The sequence below is a fragment of the Oncorhynchus mykiss genome, chromosome 7 (assembly GCF_057628025.1).
Source record: "Oncorhynchus mykiss isolate SJ-2025 chromosome 7, ASM5762802v1, whole genome shotgun sequence".
NCBI lineage: Eukaryota > Metazoa > Chordata > Actinopteri > Salmoniformes > Salmonidae > Oncorhynchus > Oncorhynchus mykiss.
In genome coordinates, this window is record NC_143028.1 from 272,288 (window position 1) to 299,303 (window position 27,016).

The 27,016-nt window shown below is 43.9% G+C and overlaps 2 protein-coding genes across 51 annotated transcripts in view; one reads left to right on the plus strand and one right to left on the minus strand.

Annotated features, from left to right (window-relative positions):
* The window catches only part of LOC110528847 (DNA annealing helicase and endonuclease ZRANB3), a 97,411-nt gene extending 93,119 nt beyond the window's left edge, over nt 1-4,292 (minus strand). Inside the window, exons 1-3 of the mRNA XM_090239524.1 lie at nt 4,005-4,292; nt 3,635-3,741; nt 2,453-2,630 (exon numbers count right to left, since the gene is read on the minus strand). Of these exons, the coding sequence (XP_090095650.1) occupies nt 2,453-2,607 (155 nt within the window). The 5' untranslated portion in view covers nt 2,608-2,630; nt 3,635-3,741; nt 4,005-4,292. The remainder of the gene's footprint in view (nt 1-2,452; nt 2,631-3,634; nt 3,742-4,004) is intronic.
* A 12-nt stretch (nt 4,293-4,304) lies between these two features.
* LOC110496979 (R3H domain-containing protein 1) overlaps nt 4,305-27,016 on the plus strand; it is a 50,775-nt gene continuing 28,063 nt past the window's right edge. For 10 of the 50 annotated variants that reach the window (XM_090239545.1, XM_090239562.1, XM_090239568.1 and 7 more), the window contains exons 1-3: nt 4,341-4,468; nt 17,017-17,453; nt 23,022-23,313. In XM_090239545.1, coding sequence (XP_090095671.1) covers nt 23,074-23,313 — 240 coding nt within the window. In that variant the 5' untranslated portion in view covers nt 4,341-4,468; nt 17,017-17,453; nt 23,022-23,073. Of the gene's footprint in view, nt 4,469-10,295; nt 11,078-17,016; nt 17,454-23,021; nt 23,314-26,531; nt 26,577-27,016 lie in introns of those variants that run through there. The other 40 variants (XM_090239525.1, XM_090239563.1, XM_090239549.1 and 37 more) reach the window with 13 other exon arrangements.

The following is a 27,016-nucleotide window of genomic DNA, read 5'->3' on the forward strand; positions in this document are numbered from 1 at the left end:
AACTTTTTTAATGTTATCTGTGAAACCCACCAGCACCAAGATGTCTGTAAACGTAGCTCCTCCTCCCGGGATGGAGGCGGGGTCTTTGACCTTCCACACAATCATTTAAGTCTTTTGTCTTGTCTTCAATGAATGGAGCATAGACTAGACTACTTACACTGAGGCTCATACATTACCATACATTCATATTATTCATGCTTTCTTATCAACGGGCAGGTAGGCTATTTAAGTAGGGGGATTATTTCTTCTGGGACCTGTACCTATCTTTTAATATCAACAACCTTAATATTACACCGTTATTGATTACTGTATTGTTGGGTTTAGAGTTAGCAAAAAAATGCATTTCACTGTACTTGTGCATGTGAAAACAATAAAACTGAAACGTTTTTAAAATGGGAACACACCTCACTAATCCTATCAGATCTACAAGCTCTAGGATCATTAAGCGAAGTCATTCACTAGGCCCATGTCAGCATGAAAATAAAGCTATTTTACATACTTGTCACATTTTCCTCGTCACTGCATCGTGATGAATCAGCATTTTGTAATTCATTCAATAATAAGCCTTTATAATTGATGTAGAGCTGTTTCTGCTTAGTCTGGCTCAGCAAAGCAAACGCCTGGCTGACAATTACACCCCCCCATCTCAAATGAAACACTGTTTATATCATACAATAAGGAGGGGGGTAGTTTAAACTTATTTTAAAGTCTTATCTTTAAATCTATTGGCTAAGGAGGTGACAAATCACACATGACATCCAAACTGAGAATATCATCGGGGACCAGTTGTGTGTTGGGGGTCTGTGTTGGGGTCCGGGGATTTGATGCGCACATCAACGTCAGCCGTGGTATTGAATTTCACAGTGATTTTGAAGCTCAGGCAAGAGAAGCAACAACACAGTCTATCTGTCTATTGATCTGTTGTAACACCAGTGTCGGCGTGGCAACCCTTACAAGTGGCCCCGGCAGACACTTACAATAACGCTTTAGTTAGATGGCATGTGATGTACTTCGCACAACCTCATTCAAATAGAATGTTTAAGCCAACTGACATTATGCCCAAGTGGAATGCAATGTAACTGACATTATGCCCAAGTGGAATGCAATGTAACTGACATTATGCCGAAGTGGAATGCAATGTAACTGACATTATGCCCAAGTGGAATGCAATGTAACTGACATTATGCCCAAGTGGAATGCAATGTAACTGACATTATGCCGAAGTGGAATGCAATGTAACTGACATTACGCCCAAGTGGAATGCAATGTAACTGACATTATGCCCAAGTGGAATGCAATGGAACTGACATTATGCCCAAGTGGAATGCAATGTAACTGACATTATGCCCAAGTGGAATGCAATGGAACTGACATTATGCCCAAGTGGAATGCAATGTAACTGACATTACGCCCAAGTGAAATGCAATGTAACTGACATTATGTCCAAGTGGAATGCAATGTAACTGACATTGTGCCCAAGTGAAATGCAATGGAACTGACATTATGCCCATGTGGAATGCAATGTAACTGACATTATGCCCAAGTGGAATGCAATGGAACTGACACTACATTATCATAAGAAGATTAGTGTCAGGCTCCCAGATAATATCAGGCTCTCAGTCCTTCTAAATTGCATTTCAAATAATAAAATAAATAAATACAAATAATAAATCAAATAAATTGGCATCAACTTAATTCCAAACCAGGCTACATATTGATGCGAGGTGGGCAATCAAACAACCTGATTCTCTATTAGCAGAGTCTGTATAATATATAACTATTAGCTAGAGTTCTTCAATACAAACATGTCAACCTCTGTCCACGGAGGGTGTCCTAAAAGATTAACCAAACTTGGCAGTCAATGTGTGTGTTGCTCTGATCCGCCTCAGCCTCTGGTCCCACTACAACAACTCCAACACAGCACCTGGCTCTCCTGATCGCTAACAGCTTGCATCACTCGTCTCCATGGAGAAACCGTACACAGAACCCTACAAAGCCCAGATAGTGTTTACGGTCACATTGATGTCTCCAACATATTGACTGGATGACTCATCCTCACAGTACATCACTTCTACTGTCCCTGTATTGATCTACTGCTCAGGCTGACTACTCTGACCTGACTGTCCCTGACTGCCTGTCCCCTGGGATTCTTACATCCACTGATCGACTGACTGACTGACTGGCTGGCTGGGACGGACGGACGAGTAGTCTGTCTCTGGCTGGCTTTTTCTTCTGCTGCTCACATTGTGTGAGGCTGAGGTGATTCAGGCTACAGGCTTAATACACATTTTAACTAATTATTTTTGCTTTTAAAGTAACAATGACTTGGTGAATAAAGTGAGCACAAACTGTGCTTCTGCTTACTATTTGGGGCCTTGGCCAGGTTACTGTACAGTACTTTGTGACAAAGCTGTTGATGTAAAAAGGGCTTGATTCACTAACAACCACCTACCTTCCATTCTTTGATAGGGCGAATTTGACCCCCTCCTTTTGGAATGGCATCAGTCTCTGTTGTAGCTTGTCTGGGAGGACTGACAACTGACTGTCCCATCTTCTGTCAACATGGGAGTTCTGGGGATCACAATCCCTATCCTGGACCTCACTCATGGCCCGTCTTGACTTTTAGATGCCTTTGCAAAGAATGAAGAGAGAAAAACAACAGTAAGAAGAAAAACCAACCCTGGCTGACAATTAATCATCCAGACTGGCAATTAATCATCCAGACTGGCAATTAATCATCCAGACAGACAATTAATCATCCAGACTGACAATTAATCATCCAGACTGGCAATTAATCATCCAGACTGGCAATTAATCATCCAGACTGGCAATTAATCATCCAGACTGGCAATTAATCATCCAGACTGACAATTAATCATCCAGACTGACAATTAATCATCCAGACTGACAATTAATCATCCAGACTGGCAATTAATCATCCAGACTGGCAATTAATCATCCAGACTGACAATTAATCATCCAGACTGGCAATTAATTATCCAGACTGGCAATTAATCATCCAGACTGACAATTAATCATCCGGACTGACAATGAATCATCCGGACTAACAATGAATCATCCAGACTGACAGTGAATCATCCGGACTGACAATGAATCATCCGGACTGACAATGAATCATCCAGACTGGCAATTAATCATCCAGACTGACAATTAATCATCCAGACTGACAATGAATCATCCGGACTGACAATGAATCATCCGGACTAACAATGAATCATCCAGACTGACAATGAATCATCCAGACTGACAATGAATCATCCGGACTGACAATGAATCATCCGGACTGACAATGAATCATCCGGACTGACAATGAATCATCCGGACTGACAATGAATCATCCAGACTGACAATTAATCATCCAGACTGACAATTAATCATCCAGACTGACAATTAATCATCCAGACTGGCTTTGGCATTTTGCAAAAAATTTAGGCACTACTCAAATTGTGGGTTCGATTCCCACGGGAGCCAGTATGAAAATGTATGCACCAACTAATGTAAGATGCTATGGATAAGAGCGTCTGCTAAATGACTAAAATGCCTTCAGTGCTGTTTTACAGCTTGGTGATGCACCATGTCTCAGCTCAACTGTCATCTCAAGGCATGGATTTACCTGCGACAATATCAGGAACAGGCTGCTGAACTGCCACGAGATGACTGCTCCTCTGCTCTTATTGGTAAGGTGCTAAGAGACTGCTGGGTTACCCAGTTGAAGGATATCTGTTAAGGTAAGACAAATAACGAGAAGACTATTGGTGCTAGGAAGAATAGGGATACAGGAGGATGGTTACAAAGGTACTCTGACAAATACGGTTACATTAACTTCCACGGTAACGTTAGCTAACTAGCTAACTATGCACAGCAAATTACCATCCACGTTTTTAGCTACAGCTCAACCCACTTCAAATGTACAAGAGATTATACATGCTAAGACTTTGCACTTGTTAGTTTGAAAAAAAATACATTAGTAAGAGGATACAGACCACCAGTGCAGAAATGTTTTGATATAGATTTGCATGTGCAGTAGTTTCGCGGGAAACTTTGACAGCAACTACGTAGTTTGCGTAGCGGATTCCATAGGAGTTGCGTTCAAGAAGCCTGCAACTTTCTAGAATCTTGACTAAAAAGCTGTTTAAAAAATATATATAATTCCAACGATACTTTTCTAAGTGATTTCAAATTCATATAAACTTTTCTACCAGACTCAAAAGCATGCTCAATACATCTAATTTTAGTAGTACATGACCCCTACAGTAGAACGATCACTGGACGCTCATTCGGATTTGCTGGGCAGACTGTCAGTCCCGGTGCTTCCTGCTGTACTCTCCAATTTCCCGTTTCGTCTTGTGCTGAATGTTAGCCTCGGTCTGTTGCGGCTACACACTGATCTTTCCCTGGCCACACGCAGCTGTTTTTATAAATCATTCTGTTTTTGTCAACGTTTCTGGTAAGACAACATGTGTTTGTTTCTTCACACACGTTCTTTGTGGGGATTAACGGTGAATTTGTGTAGTTAGGTTATCAAATGACCATTTTAGTGGCAAATTTAGCTAGCTTAGTTAGCTAACTAGCTACGGTCGGAATAATTTGTCGAGTTGAAGGGCTACGTTAGCTAACTAGCTTGTTGGCTAGCTAGCTAAACTCAAACGAATTCAAAGATCAACTTGGCACAGGTAAGAGTTGCGTTTAGATGGCTTGATTTTAATACAAACAAGTCATTGGTAACGAGCTAGTTAGCTAGAATAGGTATCATTTATCGTGGTTGGCTAACGTACCTAGCTTCCCCCGAAGCGCCGCAAGCAAGGCCTGCTCTTTTGCCTCAACAACTAGCTAGCTTTGCAAACTCGCTGTTGGCTAGTTAACAATAGTAACAATAGTAACTAAGTTATGCATTTTAGACATGCAGGAATGATACCTCTGTACAAACTAAATATACATGTTTGAAATAACACTGTTCTAGTTAGCTCTAGTTGGTAGAACTAAGGAACACTAACGTTATACCCTGCAGTTCGTGCCTTTGAAAGTAACTTTGTTTTCGCGTTAACTGTCCGCTAATGGCAATGGTTCACGTTCACCAGCCTGTATATGTCAGTGTAAGAATAAATAACATGCTAAAATGGTGGAGAGAACAACGTTGCTCCCCAGTCCGAGGTACCTGTTGAGAAAATCCACAAGAGGTGTCCGTTCACAATACACAAATAAAACACTCCTTCACATAGTCCTCGAGCTCTGGTGCAGTTCATAATTGGAGCGTGGACAACATCTTATTTCAAGGCATGTCATGACCATGACGCTAAAGCCTCACTAACTAGTTGGGCTAATTGTGTTTGACATATTCTGCATGACACTTCTCTTCATGTATCATGTTCAGCTGTCCTCATATCGCTTGCTATTCCTCTTGTCAGAGGGATGGAGTGCTGAAAGAACGGTCACTGACAGGGCTTGTCTTCAGACTTTCATTCTAAAGTAGGGAATGTATTAATGTTCAATCACTATCATGCCACCAATAATGTGTAATTTGATTGCCAATTTGCTGGGATCTCTCTATGCAGGCATACCTGGGCTCCCGAGTGGTGCAGCAGTCTAAGGCACTGCATCTCAGTGCTTGAGGCGTCACTACAGACACCCTGGGTCGAATCCAGGCTGTATCACAACCGGCTGGAGTCCCATAGGGCGGCCAGTGTAGGCCATCATTAAAAATAATTTGTTCTTAACTGACTTTCCTAGCTAAATAGAGGTAAAAACATAGACGTACTTACAGTAATTATGGTGCCTACCATTGGCTTGGCTGGTGTGATGTTTTATTATACTAAAGTAAATGGGTGACATGTCAGCTCAGTGTCCTTCCTATCGCTTCTATAATGAGGATGCAGAGTCTACTACAGGAGTGTTTCCCTGCTGTCTGTTCAACCCAAGGGAGGCTCATTAGGATAGTATTATGCTATTGCCATAAATGGAGAACTCGGTGGGGAAATATAGCCTAACTAAGCACATCCGTCACTTCTCACAGCAAATTAAAACGCAACGCCTAATAGGCTAATGTATGAAGCGTTGCCGAGACACCGCAGTTTTGTTGAAATAGTGGTCCCTTTTTTGTCTGGCTTTGGAGTTGGTTAATCAAAGAGGGAAGGCTCCAGTTAGCTGATAGCTAGATGCAGAACCCCACTGTGGGCTTGTTTGATGAGTAGTTCTATTGTTTTGTAAACAGGACTATAGCTGGGTTTGAGAGTGACTTATGCTAGGCTACAGTTTTATACATGTCACTGCCATATTGTATTTTAATGTCTAGTTATAAAGTCAAGGAGGCACACTTCCTGCCTGAGTTATGAACTATCCTGGTTGTCTAGTGCTGCCATTAATAATTCTGAGATGAGGCTCACCGATTTGGCTTTCATTGCTGGAGGCTCTACCGTTAGGAGTGCAGTGACACAACTCTTGATTTATGTCCAAATTAGGGGTGTAAAATTGAGAATATTGAATAGTCTGATGCTGTGTCATTTCTTCTTTAATTACTCAGGTGTGTGTGCTCACGCGCAAGCGTGTGTCTGTGCATATATGTGTGTGGTGGGGGGAGTTTGATGAATTTGTACGCTAAATGCTTAATGTTCTTATCCAACTTCCTCCTCGTGATATTGTCAGACAGACGTCAGTAACGTAGGTAGGCCCATCCGGTTTCACAGCTTGACACAGTGAACATTGCAACGTGATTGATTCCTCTTTGTTTATCGATTGTGTGCATCAAAGGAGACTACTGGCAGTTTGCGAGGCTGTTGGGTTTGAGATTCAGTGACCGGGTTGGTGACGTAGCTACTTCAGTTGGTGGACTTGTAACTGTAGTGAAAAATGTGATCAGATCAGTTGTCACCAGCGTCTGTTGCTAAGGGACAGGGAGAGCTTTCCTCCTACCCTGACAGCATCTATTATTTACTTCAGTTTTTAAGGGATTGGAACAAATGACACCTGATTTCCCCTATAACTACGTTTTATGATCACTCTGAACGTCTCCATTAATTAGTAGCACTGTAACATACTACAATTGACTTGAGCATGTTTTCTGTGGTTAGTTGTAGAGCTGGGCGGTACACCGTATTTTACGATATACTGGTATTGATGCATGGACCGGTTTGGGTTTTTACTTTACCTTCTTTAACGGTATTTAAAATGTTTGGTTTGTTAAATGTGATACACCGTGTGTATAGTCGTCTCTCTCTGCTCTCCAACTATCCATTCTGCTTTCCACACAGACCTAGCCCCATCTAGCCCCATTTGTTGTTGTTTGACCACGAGACACTTGCGTTCAGTTTGCATGGTCAATGTAGCACATGCAAAAATGTTAATGACAACGATGCTGTTTTCATTTAGCTTCTTAATGTAAATCCCCTAGCGTTCTATAATTATACTATTAGCTTGTGTTTCTTACATCTGCCAACCGCTAGTTTGTCTTGGCAAGTTTGGCCTAAATCTTGTTTGCCGCTCATCGCTAGTTAGCTGGCTAGCTAGCTAACTAGTTCAAATCCAAATCAGTGTATTTGGTCACATACACATGGTTAGCGGATGTTAATGGTCACATACACATGGTTAGCGGATGTTAATGGTCACATACACATGGTTAGCGGATGTTAATGGTCACATACACATGGTTAGAGGATGTTAATGGTCACATACACATGGTTAGAGGATGTTAATGGTCACATACACATGGTTAGAGGATGTTAATGGTCACATACACATGGTTAGAGGATGTTAATGGTCACATACACATGGTTAGAGGATGTTAATGGTCACATACACATGGTTAGAGGATGTTAATGGTCACATACACATGGTTAGAGGATGTTAATGTGAGTGTAGCGAAATGCTTGTGCTTCTAGTTCCGACAGTGCAGTAATATCTAACAAGTAATCTAACAATTCCACAACTACCTTATACATACAAATGTGAAGGGATGGAATAAAAATATGTCCATATAAATATATGGATGATTGATGGTATAGGCGAGATGCAATAGGTGGTATAAAATACATACATATGAGATGAGTAATGTAAGATATGTAAACATTATTTAAAGTGACTTGTGATCCATTTATTAAAGTGGCCAATGATTTGAGTCCGTATATAGTAGTCGACCGATTATGATTTTTCAATACCGATTATTGGAGGACCCAAAGAAAAGCAGATACCGATTTAATCGACCGATTTTCTTTAGAAAATGTTTTATATATATTTAATAATGACAATTACAACAATACTGAATGAACACTTATTTTAACTTAATACGTCAATAAAATCAATTTATTCTCAAATAAATAATGAAACATGTTCAATTTGGTTTAAATAATGCAAAAACAAAGTGTTGAAGAAAGTAAAAGTGCAATATGTGCCATGTGAGAAAGCTAACGTTTAAGTTCCTTGCTCAGAACATGAGAACATATGAAAGCTGGTGGTTCCTTTTAACATGAGACTTCAATATTCCCAGGTAAGAAGTTTTAGGTTGTGGTTATTATAGGACTATTTCTCTCTATACCATTTGTATTTCATATACCTTTGACTATTGGATGTTCTAATGGGTACTTTAGTAATGCCAGTCTAATCTCGGGAGTTGAAAGGCTTGAAGTCATAAACAGCTCAATGCTTGAAGCAAAGCGAAGAGCTGCTGGCAAATGCACGAAAGTGCTGTTTGAATGATTGCTTACGTTCCTGCTGCTGCCTACCACCGCTCAGACTGCTCTATCAAATCATAGACTTAATTATAATATAACACACAGAAAAACGAGCCTCAGGTCGTTAATATGGTCAAATCCGGAAACTATAATTTCGAAAACAAAACGTTTATTCTTTCAGTGAAATACAGAACCGTTCCGTTTTATCTAACTGGTGGCATCCATGAGTCTAAATATTCCTGTTACATTGTACAACCTTCAATGTTATGTCATAATTACATAAAATTCTCGCAAATTAGTTTGCAACGAGCCAGGCGGCCCAAACTGTTGCATATACCCTGACTCTGTGTGCAATGAACGCAAGAGAAGTGACCCAATTTCACCTGGTTAATATTGCCTGCTAACCTGGATTTCTTTTAGCTAAATATTCAGGTTTAAAAATATATACTTGTGTATTGATTTTAAGAAAGGCATTGATGTTTATGGTTAAGTACACATTGGAGCAACGACAGTCGTTGATTGATTGATTTTTATTAAATAGGTTTAATGCTAGCTAGCAACTTACCTTTGCTTACTGCATTCGCGTAACAGGCAGACTCCTTGTGAGGCAGGTGGTTAGAGCGTTGGACCAGTTAACTGTAATGTTGCAAGATTGGATCCCCGAGCTGACAAGGTAAAAATCTGTCATTCTGCCTCGTTCCTAGGCCGTCATTGAAAATAAGAATGTTCTTAACTGACTTGCCTAGTTAAATAAATATTAAATAAAGGTGTAAAAAAATATATATATAAAAAAAATCGGCGCCCAAAAATACTGATTTCCGATTGCTATGAAAACTTGAAATCGTCCCTAATTAATCGGCCATTCCGATTTAATCGGTCAACCTCTAGACCTAAATCAGCATGTTTGTGCAACAGTGTCTTCTAAATCAAAGGGGAATACGCAAAGCATGAATATGTTCGCTACAGGAAGTAGCTAAGAGAACATTCAATGTAGCCAAAGGTTATAGAGTCCCCTAGGAAACACTTAACACTTTTGGTTCCTACCTTGTCACAATAACTCCTCCCTGGCATTATCACTCGTTGCCATGTCAACCAACACTGTATTCAAAGTGCCCACTATTATATTCTAACTATAGAATTAGAATAATCACTCTATTTTCATGATTCCAACAGGTCACAAGTGTTTTACTCTAAAGTCAAAGTCAAGTCAAATTCCAATTGCAACGTTTGGTTCAAAAATAAGGCCTGTATTGTTTGTCCACATCATGCAGCCATGTGTGGCAGTGTGGAAATGATCTCAAATGAGTGCAGGAACTTATGAAAATGCTGAAAATGATTTTTGTTTGAATTTGAACAATGAGAATGGAGAAAGACCCATTTTGAAATCACATAGTATCAATGTGTTGCCACCCTAGGATCACTCACTACTCATAAAGAACATATATGACTTTTCTTTTATTATTCAAAAACCTAAAATAGTGGCAAATACCATCCATTTTTTGTTTTATGCAGTAATATGATATTTGGGCCATATTGCCCGGCGCTAGTTGGTTGGAGCAGTCTTGTGCTTTGTCTCCGTCTGGTTGAAATATACCCAACTGTAATGAGCAAGGTACACTTCGAACAGCGTGTCCTCTCATTGGACATCCATCCCCTCCCATGGTGTGTCCTGTTCTCTCATTGGCCATCCATCCCATGGAGCGTGGTTTGTTCTGTTCTCTCATTGCTGTATATGGGGAGACAGATGCCCATCCTGTCTCTCTTGTCTGTCTCTCTCCTCTCTGTCCCCCTACTCTCTCTCTCTCTCCTCTCTCTCTCTCCTCTCTGTCCCCCCACTCTCTCCTCTCTGTCCCCCTACTCCCTACTCTCTCTCTCTCTCTCTCTCTCGCGCTCTTTCGTCTCTGTCTCTCTCTTTCCTCTGTCCCTCTCCTCCCCTCTGAGGAGGGAGCTCCTGTTTTCCTTTGTCCCTCGCCTCCCTCCTCTGGTGTAAGCGCATGGCAGGGCAGCAGAATCGGTAATGAAGAAAGTGCCCAATTTAGCCTCCTCAGCCGCGCGCTCCTCTGAGATGTGCTTCCTGCCTGCCTCTCTGCCTGGGTGCAGCGAGGCGGGATGCTGTGAGTGGCTGAGCTAGAGCTGACATCACAGGGGCCAGCTGTTGATTTGGTGCTGTCTCTGAGGCTGGGGCGAGTCACTGACTCTGTCAGGCGCCTACTGAGGGGCTCTGGCAGGTAGACACACACACACACACGAACCCACGACGATAGGAGGCTGTGTGAGACTGCTGCAGGGAGCGAGTCGCTCCGAGCAGCTACGTCCTCCTCAACCAATGCTGCCTTGGGTACTACGGACTCCTCCAACAGCTTGCAATGAACATAAGGAGGGCTACTATGTGGCAGGTAGGTCTTGGTTTCTGTCCTTACCAAAGATTTTGTATTTTGTGAAGGAAGGCGCACATTGGAAAATCAGGAGTAATGGTTTAAGTGCCAGATAATAGCTACTAAGGCTTTTGGTAGACTTTTCAGACTTGAATCATTCAGACATTGTGCTGGGTTCGCAATCATCTGTCTGTCACTATCTAAGACCTTGAGCTTCATTTTTGAAAGCCGTGATTTATTGTTGAGGTTCAGTTTTGGTGGCTATGTTTTCAATATGATCCTTTTGAGACGCAGTTAAACATCACATCAGTCTTCTACAATGTGATCTAAGCTACAGTTGTGAATTTCTTTGACCATTTAAGCCACAGGGTTTATCTGGTGACGATAAGGGCTCGGTTTCCAAAGGATGCACAGCAAGGCTGCATTCAGTGAACAGGGGATCTGTAGACTGTGTTCAGTGTGTTGGGGATCTGTAGACTGTGTTCAGTGTGTTGGGGATCTGTAGACTGTGTTGACTGTGTTCAGTGTGTTGGGGAACAGGGGATCTGTAGACTGTGTTCAGTGAATCCCCAATATGAATTTAGCAGCAACGCACCTACACTGCTAAATCGGCCTTCACTACAAATAAAAAAAATATATATATAAAAAAAAATATATATATATATACTTTTTTTTTATATATACTTTTTTCGGGATAGGAAAACGTTTTCCGTTTAAACCTAAACAACTCAAACCAGATATAAAGTATGTAGAAAATATAATGGAGCAATAAATGTATCAATAAGATCATCTTGGAGAACTAACAATCAGGGAGAATCTAAAATTCCCAAAATGTCTTCACACTCTGCCACCGCTGCTGAAACAAATCCTAGGGGAAACACTGCAATGTGTTGGTGAACAGGGGCTGTGTTCTGATTACCGTTGTCTTGGCTTTCTTTCATCAGCGCACTAATGACCATAGATAAGCCATTAAGAGGCTTGTGTTGCGTTGTCTCTGCACAGCTTGCATTTCTGCTCCTCAGTATATTGTTTCTGCAGGTGTTTCTGTTATTACAAATGGGTTTTTAATGACTGGCTCCACTAGTGTGATGTACGGAGCCTTCAGAAAGTATTCATACCCCTTGACTTATTCCACATTTTGTTCCAGACGGAATTCAAAATGGATCAAATATAATTTATCTCACCCATCTACACTATACCCCCATAATGACAATGAAAATATGTTTTTAGGAATGTTAGTTCATTTATTGTAAATAAAATACTGAAATATGTAAGTGTTCACACACCCAGAGTCATTACTTTGTAGAAGTACCTTTGGTAGCGATTACGGCTGTCTCTCTTTCTGGGTAAGTCTCCAAGAGCTTTCCACACCTGGATTGTGCAACATTTGCCCATTTATATAAATAGATATATTTTCATAATTCTTCAAGCTCTGTCAAATTAGTTGTTCGTCATTGCTAGACAACCATTTTCAGGTCTTGCCATAGAGTTGAGTCAACTTGTTTTAGGTTATTGTCCTGCTGAAAGGGGAATTCATCTCCACTGAGAGAAACCAGACTAAACCAGGTTTTCCTCTAGGATTTTTCCTAAATAACTCCCCAGTCCTTAACGATTACAAGCATACCCATGACATGATGCAGCCACCACTATTTGTCCTAAACATAACACTTTGTATTCAGGACAAACAGTTAATTGCTTTGTCTATTTTTTTGCAGTACTATTTTAGTGCGTTGTTGCAAATAGGATGCATGTTTAGTATTTGTTTTTTTTTTAAATAAGATTTTGCATGATTTTTTTTTTCACTCTGTCATTTAGGTTAGTATTGTAGAGTAACTATAATGTTGTTGATCCATCCTCAGTTTTCTCCGGTCACAGCCATTAAACTCTGTAGCTGTTTTAAAGTAGCCATTGTCCTCATGGTGAAAACCCAGAGCGGTGTCCTTCCTCTCCGGCAATTGGCTTAGGAAGGACGCCTGTGTCTTTGTCGAGACGGGGTGTGTTGATACATCATCCAAAGTGTAATTAATAACTTCAACGTGCTCAAAGGGATATGCAATGTCTGCTTTTATTTGCCCTGGTTTGAGAGGCATTGGAAAATCTCCTTGGTTTTTGTGGTTGAATCTGTGTTTGAAATTCACTGTTCGACCTGAGGCACCTTACAATTATTGGTATGTGTGGGGTACAGAAATGAGACGGTCATTCAACAAATCACGTTAAACACTTATTTCACTCACAGTGAGTCCATGCAACTTATGTGACTTGTTAAGCACATTTACCTGTAATTGAGGCTGAGTGACGAAATGAATACCTTTTAGTCTACACTTTATACCCCAGAGGGCTTAAGTCTCAATGATCATCAGCTCTCTCTCTAATCAATAACTCTCCTTATTATCAGACGTGGCTCTGACCCGGGGTACGGGCTTATTTACCCCGTTCAACACACTGATTATCAACGTCTTTTATTAGGCTTAAAGTAAACGGTATTACTATTCCTGGGAAGTGATGGTTGGTTGCCTAATGCATTTGATCTCTCTATGCTTTTTCCTCTGTTGTTTTCTGTGTGACTGTCGAGCTGGAGAAGACCGCCTCATGGATGTGTCTGTCTGTTGGCTACACAGTATGTTGGATGGATGGATGGGAGGGAGGGAGGGAGGGGATGGATGGGAGGGAGGGGATGGATGGGAGGGAGGGAGGGAGGGATGGATGGGAGGGAGGGAGGGATGGATGGCTTTAGCTGCTTTTCTCTGCTCTTGTATTGTTCCATCCTCCTATACAGTCTGGGAGGGAGAGTCTCTCCTCTCGCTTGCTCCCCCTGCTTTTACTCCCCCCAGCACTTGGGCAGGGGGGGGGGGGGGGGTACCGCCCAAGCCTAGTGTGTACCGCCCTGTCTGTGCGTGCAATCAGAATGGCCTCTTGTGCATTCCGCAGGAGCAATTTCCTATTCGCTGTGCTAACATAATTGTCATTGAGTGGTCCATTTACAGCCGGCATATGATTAGTTAGCTCCCATTCCCCTGTCTGGCAGAGTGGCTGTGCCCTTTTGACCTCATTGTAGGTTTTTGAGAACACATTTTCATGGGCAGAAAAGTGTAGCGTGGAAAAAGGCTTAGGCACTTATTCACCACTTCTACAGGCAGGCAGTATGGGTGTGTTTGTACCGTGGGGAATGGAGATAAAGGGACTGAAGAGGCTCTTTACGGTTCAACCACTCAGATCAACTCAGAGTCTCAGAGTCTGTTGTCAAATACAGAGGAGCTGTTCAGTAACAGGAGACCCAGAGGATTCTACTGGGCTGTGTGTGTGTTTCCTTGGGTACGTGAAGACTTCTGGTCTGTTTGTGCCTGCCAGTGTTTATTTGTGTGTGTGTCACACTGCGTTCCATCTGCATGCATTTAAGCCCCCCTGTCCCTGACACCAACTCCCCCGTGTGTCACACAGACTGTCCCTGACACAGAACTGACACTGACATTGTGATCTCCTGAACTCAGCGGCTAGCTCAGCCCTGCTGTTCCTCCCTGTCCGTGCAGCACAGCTCTGACTCCTAATGCAGCTTGTGTCTGGGGCCAGAATCTCTCTTGCTGTCTGTCTGGTTGGTTGAGTTCTACTGGTGTCACCAGCTAGTAGGGCTGACTGTAGTCATGTGAAGTTCCACACCTCTTTGTGTTGCTGCTGACTGCCAGACGGGAGGTTACCTTTGGTCTAGTAGTGCCTGCAGTTTACTGTCAAACCAGGATCTGCATACACAGCAAGGTAGGGTGAGGTATGGTAGGGTGGGTGAGGTGGGGTATGGTGCGGTAGGATATGGTGGGGTAGGGTGAGGTGAAAAAGGATTAGAAAGTGAGCAGGAATCCACCACTTTTATCTGGCAGCATGCATGGGTCTGCTTCCCACTGGCCCGACCGGACAGTGTGGAGACGGGACTGTGTGTGGAGACGGGACTGTGTGTGGAGACGGGACTGTGTGTGGAGACGGGACTGTGTGTGGAGACGGGACTGTGTGTGGAGACGGGACTGTGTGTGGAGACGGGACTGTGTGTGGAGACAGGACTGCCTACTGGTTGCCAGAGAGAGCTACTGTGGCGGGTGCTCTGCCCGGTAGATGGCACTGGGCTCTGGGACTAGGAGGAGATGGGACTGTGTGGAGACAGGACTGCCTACTGGTTGCCAGAGAGAGCTACTGTGGCGGGCACTCTGCCCGGTAGATGGCACTGGGCTCTGGGACCAGGAGGAGACGGGACTGCCTACTGGTTGCCAGAGAGAGCTTACTGTGGCGGGCGCTCTGCCCGGTAGATGGCACTGGGCTCTGGGACCAGGAGGAAGGTTGAAGTGGAAGAACATGGGGGAAGATGTAGAGCCCTTCTGACTGAAGATGGAGAATCTGTTACAGCCCTTCTGACTGAAAATTGAGAATCTGTTACAGCCCTTCTGACTGAAGATGGAGAATCTGTTACAGCCCTTCTGACTGAAGATGGAGAATCTGTTACAGCCCTTCTGACTGAAGATGGAGAATCTGTTACAGTCCGTCTGACTGAAGATGGAGAATCTGTTACAGCCCTTCTGACTGAAGATGGAGAATCTGTTACAGCCCTTCTGACTGAAGATGGAGAATCTGTTACAGGCCGTCTGACTGAAGATGGAGAATCTGTTACAGCCCTTCTGACTGAAGATGGAGAATCTGTTACAGCCCTTCTGACTGAAGATGGAGAATCTGTTACAGCCCTTCTGACTGAAGATGGAGAATCTGTTACAGCCCTTCTGACTGAAGATGGAGAATCTGTTACAGCCCTTCTGACTGAAGATGGAGAATCTGTTACAGCCCTTCTGACTGAAGATGGAGAATCTGTTACAGCCCTTCTGACTGAAGATGGAGAATCTGTTACAGCCCTTCTGACTGAAGATGGAGAATCTGTTACAGCCCTTCTGACTGAAGATGGAGAATCTGTTACAGCCCTTCTGACTGAAGATGGAGAATCTGTTACAGGCCGTCTGACTGAAGATGGAGAATCTGTTACAGCCCTTCTGACTGAAGATGGAGAATCTGTTACAGCCCTTCTGACTGAAGATGGAGAATCTGTTACAGCCCTTCTGACTGAAGATGGAGAATCTGTTACAGCCCTTCTGACTGAAGATGGAGAATCTGTTACAGTCCGTCTGACTGAAGATGGAGAATCTGTTACAGCCCTTCTGACTGAAGATGGAGAATCTGTTACAGCCCTTCTGACTGAAGATGGAGAATCTGTTACAGGCCGTCTGACTGAAGATTGAGAATCTGTTACAGCCCTTCTGACTGAAGATGGAGAATCTGTTACAGCCCTTCTGACTGAAGATGGAGAATCTGTTACAGCCCTTCTGACTGAAGATGGAGAATCTGTTACAGCCCTTCTGACTGAAGATGGAGAATCTGTTACAGCCCTTCTGACTGAAGATGGAGAATCTGTTACAGCCCTTCTGACTGAAGATGGAGAATCTGTTACAGCCCGTCTGACTGAAGATGGAGAATCTGTTACAGCCCGTCTGTTACTGTCCATGTGAAGCGTCCATGTGGGAAATGACATGTCTGTCAGTGTCCTCTCCAAAATTGGTATTCTAAATATCAGGGTTTTGATAGTGTTATCTTCTGTTTTTCACGGCTGTTATTCCTGAATATGTAAAGCTGCTCTGTTTTACATAACTGGCACGACAGAGTGGGTTTAACACGACCCTCCATGCACCCAATGGCTCTGATGGATGAAACCTGTTTTACACATAGGCATGCACAGCCACAATATCGCTTTCTGTCTCTTTCTCTGTCTCTCTCTCTCTCTCTCCCCATTTTTCTCTCTCCCACTCACACACGTGATATCCCCTGGACTCTGTCTGTCCATGTCAGCCCTGTCACTGTCAGCGACCTATAACCCCGTTCCATCAGTGTTCTCTAAGGGTCCTGACCCCCCTGACCTCTTTCTTCTCTCCCTGTGACAGGTCTGTGATGGCCATGAGCAGCTTGGAGGGCAGTGCCACCGAGGCCGTTCAGATCTGGACACCAGAGACTCCGAGCTGGTGCTAAGGACATGGGACTCTCCCTCAGAGTTAGCGACAGGCCCAGCAGCACGAGACGTTACAGTGACAAACCGGCGGTGGCGCAGGACTGCTGCCCTCAGAGCCTTCTCAACCCCTGCAGGACTTCACCACCACAGGCCCAGCAGCTCCCAGTAAGTAGCTACCCTCAGAGCCTTCTCAACCCCTGCAGGACTTCACCACCACAGGCCCAGCAGCTCCCAGTAAGTAGCTGCCCTCAGAGCCTTCTCAACCCCTGCAGGACTTCACCACCACAGGCCCAGCAGCTCCCAGTAAGTAGCTACCCTCAGAGCCTTCTCAACCCCTGCAGGACTTCACCACCACAGGCCCAGCAGCTCCCAGTAAGTAGCTACCCGTAAGGTGTATAGGCCATTGGGGGACCGGGGGGAAATTAAAAACAGCGTTGACATCACTCCAGTCGAGAGACTGACAGATATTACAAATCAGCAATGCTGCACTTGAGTAGAAAAGATTCCATTTGTGTGCTGGAATAACTTAATAGATGTGGACCAGCCTGGTGTTTTTAGTTATTTCTCTTCAAGATGACCATTTTTGATCTGCCTCTCAGCCAGTTTCCACTCAGTATTCAGTAAAATAACTAAAATAGCAATGCACACTGCAGAACAAAAGAACAACATACATTTAGTTATTGAAGAGCGAGTTTAAAGATGTGAGTGAGAGGAGCAGGTTTTGGGGAGTAACTGAAATAGAAATAAAAAATAAAGAAAGAAATGCATTTAGACACCTTTCGGTTTCTCAGTGACAATAAATTCACCATTGAAAAAAGGTGTTTCAGTTTGTTTCACCTGAGAGAGTCTGATCACCAGTCAGAGACCACTATGATGACACACCAGATGATGACCACCAATCAGAGACCACTATGATGACACACCAGATGATGACCACCAATCAGAGACCACTATGATGACACACCAGATGATGATCACCAGTCAGAGACCACTATGATGACACACCAGATGATGACCACCAATCAGAGACCACTATGATGACACACCAGATGATGACCACCAATCAGAGACCACTATGATGATACACCAGATGATGACCAATCAGAGACCACTATGATGACACACCAGATGACCAGTCAGAGACCACTATGATGACACACCAGATGACCAGTCAGAGACCACTATGATGACACACCAGATGATGACCACCAATCAGAGACCACTATGATGACACACCAGATGATGACCAGTCAGAGACCACTATGATGACACACCAGATGACCAGTCAGAGACCACTATGATGACACACCAGATGATGACCACCAATCAGAGACCACTATGATGACACACCAGATGATGACCAGTCAGAGACCACTATGATGACACACCAGATGATGACCACCAATCAGAGACCACTATGATGACACACCAGATGATGACCACCAATCAGAGACCACTATGATGACACAGCAGATGACCACCAATCAGAGACCACTATGATGACACACCGGATGTGTTTGATGGATCCTTTTCTAAAAGTCGGTGTGATGCGTTTTACATCATTCCTGCTATATTTCTGTATTTTGGAACTTCTGTATCTTGAAAATTGTATTGCTTATATACAAAACATTTAGTCAACAATGGACAAATGAAACAAATGAAGGGGAAGTAGTCCAAAAATAACAGAAAATAATCAGATTACGTTACGGAGTTTGGGTAATCCAAAACCTACCTTACTGATTACAATTGTGGACAGGTAAGGTGCCGTTTTCAAGGGATTGTTACATATATGAACTATTTGGTTGTAATATCAGCACCTCTTAAAGAGCAGAGTCAGAACAGCACATCCCATTATTCCATGTTCATCTCTATCAGAGTTCTACAGCAAGGAACTGCATGCTTTTCATCAGTAAACATCAACTGGTCATTTAACTCACAGTATCGATCAATATTGGCCACCATTAATTGGATTTGAGTGATCTAAAATAAGTGAAATATACAGTGGGGCAAAAAAGTATTTAGTCAGCCACCAATTGTGCAAGTCCTTCCACTTAAAAAGATGAGAGAGGCCTGTAATGTTCATCATAGGTACACTTCAACTATGACGGACAAAATGAGGAAAAAAATCCTGAAAAGCACATTGTAGGGTTTTTAATGAATTTATTTGCAAATGATGGTGGAAAATAAGTATTTGGTCACCTACAAACAAGAAAGATTTCTGGCTCTCACAGACCTGTAACTTCTTCTTTAGGAGGCTCCTCTGTCCTCCACTCGTTACCTGTATTAATGGCACCTGTTTGAACTTGTTATCGGTATAAAAGACACCTGTCCACAACCTCAAACAGTCACACTCCAAACTCCACTATGGCCAAGACCAAAGAGCTGTCAAAGGACACCAGAAACAAAATTGTAGACCTGCACCAGGCTGGGAAGACTGAATCTGCAATAGGTAAGCAGCTTGGTTTGAAGAAATCAACTGTGGGAGCAATTATTAGGAAATGGAAGACTTACAAGACCACTGATAATCTACCTCGATCTGGGGCTCCACGCAACATCTCACCCTGTGGGGTCAAAATGATCACAAGAACGGTGAGCAAAAATCCCAGAACCACACGGGGAGACCTAGTGAATGACCTGCAGAGAGCTGGGACCAAAGTAACAAAGCCTACCATCAGTAACACACTACGCCACCAGGGACTCAAATCCTGCAGTGCCAGATGTGTCCCCCTGCTTAAGCCAGTACATGTCCAGTCCCGTCTGAAGTTTGCTAGAGAGCATTTGGATGATCCAGAAGAAGATTGGGAGAATGTCATATAGTCAGATGAAACCAAAATATAACTTTTTGGTAAAAACTCAACTCGTTGTGTTTGGAGGACAAAGAATGCTGAGTTGCATCCAAAGAACACCATACCTACTGTGAAGCATGGGGGTGGATAGATCATGCTTTGGGGCTGTTTTTCTGCAAAGGGACCAGGACGACTGATCCGTGTAAAGGAAAGAATGAATGTGGCCATGTATCGTGAGATTTTGAGTGAAAACCTCCTTCCATCAGCAAGGGCATTGAAGATGAAACGTGGCTGGGTCTTTCAGCATGACAATGATCCCAAACACACCGCCCGGGCAACGAAGGAGTGGCTTCGTAAGAAGCATTTCAAGATCCTGGAGTGGCCTAGCCAGTCTCCAGATCTCAACCCCATGGAAAATCTTTGGAGGAAGTTGAAAGTCCGTGTTGCCCAGCAACAGCCCCAAAACATCACTGCTCTAGAGGAGATCTGCATGGAGGAATGGGCCAAAATACCAGCAACAGTGTGTGAAAACCTTGTGAAGACTTACAGAAAACGTTTGACCTCTGTTATACCCTTTGTTGGCAATGACAAAGTATTGAGAAACTTTTGTTATTGACCAAATACTTATTTTCCACCATAATTTGCAAATAAATGCATTAAAAAATCCTACAATGTGATTTTCTGGATTTTTTTGTGTACCTATGATGAAAATTACAGGCCTCTCATCTTTAAGTGGGAGAACTTGCACAATTGGTGGCTGACTAAATACTTTTTTGCCCCACTGTACTTGCCTAATACGAGTGGTTTTAGGTTCATTTCCCATCCTTTGTGGGCTCTGCCTGTCAAGCAGCAGAAGGGCGAATTCGCCGATGTACTGTTATCTGATATTTACTTTTCTAGCTACCTGATGATAATGTTTACATCGCTAGCTACCTGATGATAATGTTTACAGCGCTAGCTACCTGATGATAATGTTTACAGCGCTAGCTACCTGATGATAATGTTTACAGCGCTAGCTACCTGATGATGATGTTTACAGCGCTAGCTACCTGATGATGATGTTTACAGCGCTAGCTACCTGATGATAATGTTTACAGCGCTAGCTACCGGTAGACCTAATGTAGTTTTTCTCTCATCAACCCAGGCCTATCTAGTGAAGTTGGCTAACACTATCCCCTTTCAACATTGTTAATAAGGGTTTAATCAGGATTGCTGCTGATAGACGACATTGACTGAGGGACCACATCAAATTGGCTAGTTGCCTAACAACAAATAACGTCAATATGGCGAGTTAACAAGTTACCATTCAGGGGATAAACTAGATGGCTGTATTGGAATATCTATAGTAGGGTTGGGCGGTTTCCAGATTCATCCTCATACCGTCCTTCTCTCACACCGTGATTTACGGTACTACTGGCTTAGTACACAAAAATGCAAAGAAGCCCATTGGGCGTCTATTAGCAGAATAACAACATAATTAGCACAAGTAACAGCAAAATATTGCTAGCAAAATATGCTAACGAGTGCAAACGAAAATAAACAAATTGCGAAGGCAGGCAATGCAGCTCATAAAGTTATACATGTGGAGGTAGGAGCTACCGAAATGATATGTTTGAGTTTAGACATTTTACAAACGAAACATTATTCATTTGCATAAAGTTTTGACGGCATGCTTGTCTGAAGGACACGGTCTGTGTGGCGTCGCTAGGGCAACGGGCCCGCGCTGTTCTGAGGAGATGGGGAGAAGCAGACGGCCCAGAACGGAGAGGAAATCAAGCTGCAGTGGCAGCTGTACAGATAACTCATTCAACGGGCTTTGACACCTCAAACACAGCAGAAAGCTCACACAATATGATGCACCGTGACGTTATTCATTCAGCCACGTACTTAGATAACGAGCAAGTTAATCTTAGGTGTCGCCCTAATGCCGAAAGATAACACTTCCTGTGTTTTGTAAATGTAGATCTACAATGCTTCTTATTGTAATGTCTGCTCGGCATCAGACTGATTTCGTTCTTCAGTTGCACTTCTTCACTCAGAATGGCCGTTTGTGAATTCTCATCTATCAGCAGATTGTGCTTTGACTGATGTGAGACTACTGTTCTCCAGTACTTTTCTCTGGGTAGCCAGCCTACTGCTCTCCAGTACTTTTCTCTGGGTAGCCAGCCTACTGCTCTCCAGTACTTTTCTCTGGTTAGCCAGCCTACTGCTCTCCAGTACCTTAAACGGCACACAGTTGTCAATGGTTTAGAGGAGCTGGTGGTCTCCTTGCCCATCAGCAGTCAAATGGAACGTTCCACACTGTATTGGGGCGTTGTATTGATAACTGCCTATAGAGAGGGCCATGGGGTCACGGAGGCACTCTGAACATTCTGGAATCCACGGTGTCAGTGGTATTTTTCTATAGCCACAAGCTCTGTCCTCCAATAGTACTGGCTGTCTCACAGGCTCTTTCTCAATGCGTCTTTCTGGGATTCTTCTATCCTCAAAATGGATTGGTCACTCCCCTCTGACCTTCTCCGTCATGGGGTTTGAGAAGGAATCAAGGAAAGTTAAATTGAGACAGAGGCACAGAGCCACAGTGTTAATGTCAGAGACTGAATCAGATGGGGCCTCTCAACCTCTAATTAAAATCATTAATCACAGCTCTCATAAACCAGATGTCTCTTTCCCTAACCCTCTTCTCTCTATGATGTCTCCTTCCCTCTTCTCTCTAGGATGTCTCCTCTATGATGTCTCCTTCCCTAACCCTCCCCACCCCTCTTCTCTATGCTACTGCTACTGCAAGAGACACTTGCTGCATAATTAGGCCACATTATTACCAAAAACCACTGCCCTGTCACTGTCCCTGCATTAGCCCCATTACAGTAGTCATTAGATTTCAGATGTTCTAACTAATAGACTTTTACAATATGTCTCTTTAGCCCATATTTTCTCTATGTTCTCTGTAAATGCATGATATTTCAATGCCCATGTTTTCTCTCTCTCTATTCTCTGTAAATGCATGATATTTCAATGCCCATGTTTTTCTCTGTCTCTTCTCTGACTGTAGGTGTAAGATGTATTTTGATGTAGCTCTAATGGAAAATTATTTGCATTTTGATTAGTAAAATCCCAGTGTCTCTCCATCGTCTGTCTCTTTCTCCATCTCCAGGACCCCAGTAACAGCAGTGTTGTATAGAGACTCTCTGTAAGCTGTGCGTCTGATGAGGATGTCTGATCCTGTTACTGTAAAGGACATCAGTAGGACTGACACCATGAAGGTTTGTGAGGCTGGAGTGGAGCTGGAGGCAGCAGACTGGACCGGCACCACAACATTAGGAGCAGACAGCAGACGGAACGGTGTGAAGGACAAACCCAAACCGGCTGGGAGCCTGGTGCCGGAACACAATGCCACCGGTCACCAAGACGGAAGCTGCTGTGACAACAAGAGGGAAACATCACAGGTAAACACCCCGGTGTAAACATAAACAGAGCCTTTTAGTGTGGACCAATGAGAAGATCACTTTTCCATTATATAGCCTTTTAGTGTGGACCAATGAGAAGATCACTTCCATTCTATAGCCTTTTAGTGTGGACCAATGAGAAGATCACTTTTCCATTATATAGCCTTTTAGTGTGGACCAATGAGAAGATCACTTTTCCATTCTATCACAGACACAATTTGAACATGTTTTACCAACAATGTAAATATGGTAATATAATTTAACTATGGTAATGTGATTGAGCTCAGGATCAGTCATTAAAACACTCTAATGTAACAGCTAAAACAAGTTGGTGGAAGAAGATGTGCTGATGCAGTGCAGCAAAATGTTTCTTTGTCTCTGGGTTGGAGGTAATGTTGACAGGCAGCAGAGAGAGTATTGTCTCTGGGTTGGAGGTAATGTTGACAGGCAGCAGAGAGAGTATTGTCTCTGGGTTGGAGGTAATGTTGACAGGCAGCAGAGAGAGTATTGTCTCTGGGTTGGAGGTAATGTTGACAGGCAGCAGAGAGAGTATTGTCTCTGGGTTGGAGGTAATGTTGACAGGCAGCAGAGGGTATTGTCTCTGGGTTGGAGGTAATGTTGACAGGCATCAGAGAGAGTATTGTCTCTGGGTTGGAGGTAATGTTGACAGGCAGCAGAGAGAGTATTGTCTCTGGGTTGGAAGTAATGTTGACAGGCAGCAGTATAAATGGGAAGCAGGAGAAGTGAAAGTGGTCGGTGGCTGGCGCCCCAGCCAGACTGAAGAAGACAGATAATCTGGATCTCAAATCCTGGCTTATCTACAAACTTCCTGTGTGTCACCCTGAGAGAGAGAGACTGAATGGGTGCCGGATGGGGGGAGAGAGGGAGGGGGGTGCACTTCTCTGTGTGTCTCTCCTCTGTGACTTTGCCACCATCTGCCCCTGCCACGTTCTCTTTCTCAGGCCAGGTACCTTGTAGTGCAGACGTCAGCGTTTCCTTCTCTCTCCTCTCTCTTTGTCCCTTTCCTTTCTGCCCTGTTCAATTATCTGATCTACTGGTGCGTTCACACCTACTGTCTCACACACACACACACACACACACACGCCACTCACTGTCTCTAAGGGTCATACACATGCCTTGAAATGGTCCATTTCCATCTTTATTTCATTAATGTTATCTGACCCTCCAGCGCAGCGGGGAAAGGAACTGTCCTCTGGTTGGTTTTAGAGGACGGGGCCAGGAGAAGAGGGGGAGTGTGTGTGTGTACAGACGGTGTCTCAGCAGAAGCCCGAGTGGAGCATGGAGCCTGCCAAGCCGTTCTGTCTAAATCAGACTCAGCTTTCGTCTCTGACTCTCTAGGACCTCTCCCTGTACACACACACACGAAGAGCAGAGGCATTGAGATGTCGTCCCCCGCTGCTTCCTGCTCCTCTTCAAACTCAGAACACTTCTCTTTGCTCTAGTCTACATGACAGGAAAATGGTCTGAGAGAGAGAGCTGTGAAACTGGGTCTGAGAGGGATGTGAAACTGGGTCTGAGAGAGAGGGATGTGAAACTGGGTCTGAGAGAGAGGGATGTGAAACTGGGTCTGAGAGAGAGGGATGTGAAACTGGGTCTGAGAGAGAGGGATGTGATACTGGGTCTGAGAGAGAGGGATGTGAAACTGGGTCTGAGAGGGATGTGAACCTGGGTCTGAGAGAGAGGGATGTGAACCTGGGTCTGAGAGAGAGGGATGTGAACCTGGGTCTGAGAGAGAGGGATGTGAAACTGGGTCTGAGAGAGAGGGATGTGAAACTGGGTCTGAGAGAGAGGGATGTGATACTGGGTCTGAGAGAGAGGGATGTGATACTGGGTCTGAGAGAGAGGGATGTGAAACTGGGTCTGAGAGAGAGGGATGTGAACCTGGGTCTGAGAGAGAGGGATGTGAACCTGGGTCTGAGAGAGAGGGATGTGAACCTGGGTCTGAGAGAGAGGGATGTGAAACTGGGTCTGAGAGAGAGGGATGTGAAACTGGGTCTGAGAGAGAGGGATGTGAAACTGGGTCTGAGAGAGAGGGATGTGAAACTGGGTCTGAGAGAGAGGGATGTGAAACTGGGTCAGAGAGAGGGATGTGAAACTGGGTCTGAGAGAGAGGGATGTGAAACTGGGTCTGAGAGAGAGGGATGTGAAACTGGGTCTGAGAGAGAGGGATGTGAAACTGGGTCTGAGAGAGAGGGATGTGAAACTGGGTCAGAGAGAGGGGGATGTGAAACTGGGTCTGAGAGAGAGGGATGTGATACTGGGTCTGAGAGAGAGGGATGTGATACTGGGTCTGAGAGAGAGGGATGTGATACTGGGTCTGAGAGAGAGGGATGTGAAATGTGGTCTGAGAGAGAGGGATGTGAAATGTGGTCTGAGAGAGAGGGATGTGAAACTGGGTCAGAGAGAGAGGGGTGTGAAACTGGGTCAGAGAGAGAGGGATGTGAAACTGGGTCAGAGAGAGGGATGTGAAACTGGGTCTGAGAGAGAGAGAGATGTGAAACTGGGTCAGAGAGAGAGATGTGAAACTGGGTCAGAGAGAGAGATGTGAAACTGGGTCAGAGAGAGAGATGTGAAACTGGGTCAGAGAGAGAGGGATGTGAAACTGGGTCAGAGAGAGAGGGATGTGAAACTGGGTCAGAGAGAGAGGGATGTGAAACTGGGTCTGAGAGAGAGGGATGTGAAACTGGGTCTGAGAGAGAGGGATGTGAAACTGGGTCTGAGAGAGAGGGATGTGAAACTGGGTCAGAGAGAGAGGGGTGTGAAACTGGGTCAGAGAGAGAGGGATGTGAAACTGGGTCAGAGAGAGAGAGATGTGAAACTGGGTCAGAGAGAGAGAGATGTGAAACTGGGTCAGAGAGAGAGGGATGTGAAACTGGGTCAGAGAGAGAGGGATGTGAAACTGGGTCAGAGAGAGAGGGATGTGAAACTGGGTCAGAGAGAGGGATGTGAAACTGGGTCAGAGAGAGAATACATTTTAATGTACATAGTAGTCAGACTCTGGGTCTAATTTCTCAGACAGGAAGGTGTTTGAATCACGAGGGTGAGAATTCATCTTGGCCCAAAAAGGGCTGCTCCTCGTGTTTTGTCACGTGTATGTACGTATGTATTCAGCCTTCCTGTTGTTCTGGACCACAATATTCATTAACCTTGTAGTCTTGTTAGCTAAACGCCTTCTTTTTGTGGACCGTTTGGGACAGCAGCCGTCTCCTGTATCAGCTGGCCAGTCGGTGAGGGGCTCTAAGGTACAGTCTGCCTGGCAACCACCACATACATTATCATTTTATCTCAGGTGTTTCTGCTGAGAAGACGGATTTATCCCATATGTCTTATTATATATTTGCCTGCTGTTGACTTGGTTCTTGTGATGTAGTGAACAGAGGGGTTCATACTCATTCCGTGGAGGCCCTAGTGTCAGAGGGTTTGGGGTTTGTCCTTTCAGTTAAGACCTAGACAACCAGGTGAGTGCAGTTCTTTACTAATTAGTAACCTTCATTTATCAATCGAGTACAAGGGACCTGCAGACACTCTGCCCTCCGTGGAATGAGTCTGACACGTGATTTAAGTCATCCCTTTAAAAACATCCCGTGGAATGAGTCTGACACGTGATTTAAGTCATCTCTTTAAAAACATCCCGTGGAATGAGTCTGACACGTGATTTATGTCATCCCTTTAAAAACATCCC